The following is a 1843-nucleotide window of genomic DNA, read 5'->3' as shown; positions in this document are numbered from 1 at the left end:
TGGTTTTCTGTAAAATTTAAATATTAAATTGCTCTGTGAGACCAAAAAAAAAAAAAAAAAAAAAAAAAAAAAATCTGATTTTTCAAACCATATAATAATGAGAGTGGCCAGGTGAGGTGGCCCATACCTGTAATCCCAGCACTTTGGGAGGCCAAGGTGTGAGGACTGCTTAAGTCTAGGAGATCGGGATCAGCCTGGACAACATGGGGATACCCTCTCTCTACAAAAGATACAAAAATTAGCCAGGTGTGGAGGTGCGCCTGTAGTCCCAGCTACTCAGGAGGCTGAGGTGGAAGGATCACTTGAACTAGGAGATCCAGGCTGCAGTGAGCCATGATCACACCACTGCACTCCAGCCTGGGTGACAGAGCATGACTGTCTCAATAATAATAATAATAATAAGAGCGATCACAATGCGTGTCTCTTAGGAGCCTAGGCCTTTTGTCTCTGTGTGCCCAGCTCCATGAGTGGCATATAGATGGTTAATAAGTATATGAAGATGAGTGAATGAATGAATGTTAACATTTACCCAATCAACAAGCCTTTACTGGGGGTGCACAGGGGGAGGACCCAAAGGCCAGCATTGCCCACTCCAGTCTGCACCCTGCTTTCCTATTTCCTTGCTCACTGACCCTCCAACTCCCCGCCCCACCACCCTGCCCCGGCCAGGCTAGATCCCCATGTGGTCTGCTTGAGGAAGAAGTGGGTGGCGCCCTGGCCCCAGATCCATTCTTACTCCAGGCTTGTGTTGAGCTTTGTAAGGGGGTTGCTTATAGGGGGGTTTCCTGAGCCAGATGTGTATCCCCGCTCAACTCCAGGAGAGACACAGAAACTGGAGACAGTGTGGCTCTCGGGGATCTGCCAGAATGAGAAGAACGAGGTGATGAGCAGCAAGCTGGACATCGACAACATGGCAGGTGTCTTCTACATGCTGCTGGTGGCCATGGGGCTGGCCCTGCTGGTCTTCGCCTGGGAGCACCTGGTCTACTGGAAGCTGCGCCACTCGGTGCCCAACACATCCCAGCTGGACTTCCTGCTGGCTTTCAGCAGGGTGGGTGCCCATCCCTCCCCACACAAGCCAAAGCTTTAAGGGCACCTACCCAGATAAGTCCAGGCTGGCCATGGCCCATTTCCAGAGGTAAAACCAAGGTTCTGGCCGGGCTCGTGGCTCATGCCTGTAATCTCAACACTTTGAGAGGCTTAAGGCCAGTGGATCCCTTGAGTCCAGAAGTTCGAGACCAGCCTGGGCAACATGGCAAAACCCCATCTCTACAGAAAATAAAAGAATGAGCTGGGCGTGGTGGTGCGCGCCTGCAGTCCCAGCTACTCAGGAGGCTGAGTTGGGAGGATCACTTGAGCCCAGGAAGCAGAGGTTGCAGTGAGCCGAGATGGCGCCACTGCACTCTGGCCTGGGCAGCAGAGTGAGACCCTGTGTCTAAACAAAAAACAAACCCAAAGTCCTGAGGTGGCATGGCTCACCAGGGTGGCAGGGTTGAAGAGGGGCAGAGCCCTCCCCCCACAGGTGTGCCCAGGTTGGAACCTTCATGTGTCAGGTGCTAACTAGAGTGATTAGGAGAATGAGTCACCCTGGGCACGCAGACCACTCATTCATCTGCAAAGCACAGTGCCTGGCACATGGGAGATGCTTCCCAGTTAGCTGCTTCCTGAGACTTAGAGAAGGCTGAAGATGCCTTGGGACCAGGCGGGGACAATCGTGGCGGGTCCCTGAGCAGAGGGCGCTGCTCACGGCCTGTCGTCTCCCTACTGCCCAGGGCATCTACAGCTGCTTCAGCGGGGTGCAGAGCCTGGCCAGCCCACCGCAGCAGCCCAGCCCGGACCTCAC

At 53.9% G+C, this 1843-nt stretch overlaps 1 protein-coding gene across 1 annotated transcript in view; it reads left to right on the top strand.

The window, feature by feature from the left end:
- The window catches only part of GRIN2C (glutamate receptor, ionotropic, N-methyl D-aspartate 2C), a 24118-nt gene that overhangs the window by 17954 nt on the left and 4321 nt on the right, over positions 1-1843 (top strand). The window contains exons 12-13 of the mRNA XM_012002527.1: positions 819-1051; positions 1773-1843. Coding sequence (XP_011857917.1) covers positions 819-1051; positions 1773-1843 — 304 coding nt within the window. The remainder of the gene's footprint in view (positions 1-818; positions 1052-1772) is intronic.

This window comes from Mandrillus leucophaeus, unplaced genomic scaffold, assembly GCF_000951045.1.
Source record: "Mandrillus leucophaeus isolate KB7577 unplaced genomic scaffold, Mleu.le_1.0 Scaffold1, whole genome shotgun sequence".
Lineage (NCBI taxonomy): Eukaryota > Metazoa > Chordata > Mammalia > Primates > Cercopithecidae > Mandrillus > Mandrillus leucophaeus.
Note: the sequence above shows the minus strand (reverse complement) of the source record. Positions and strands in the feature narration are given on the sequence as shown.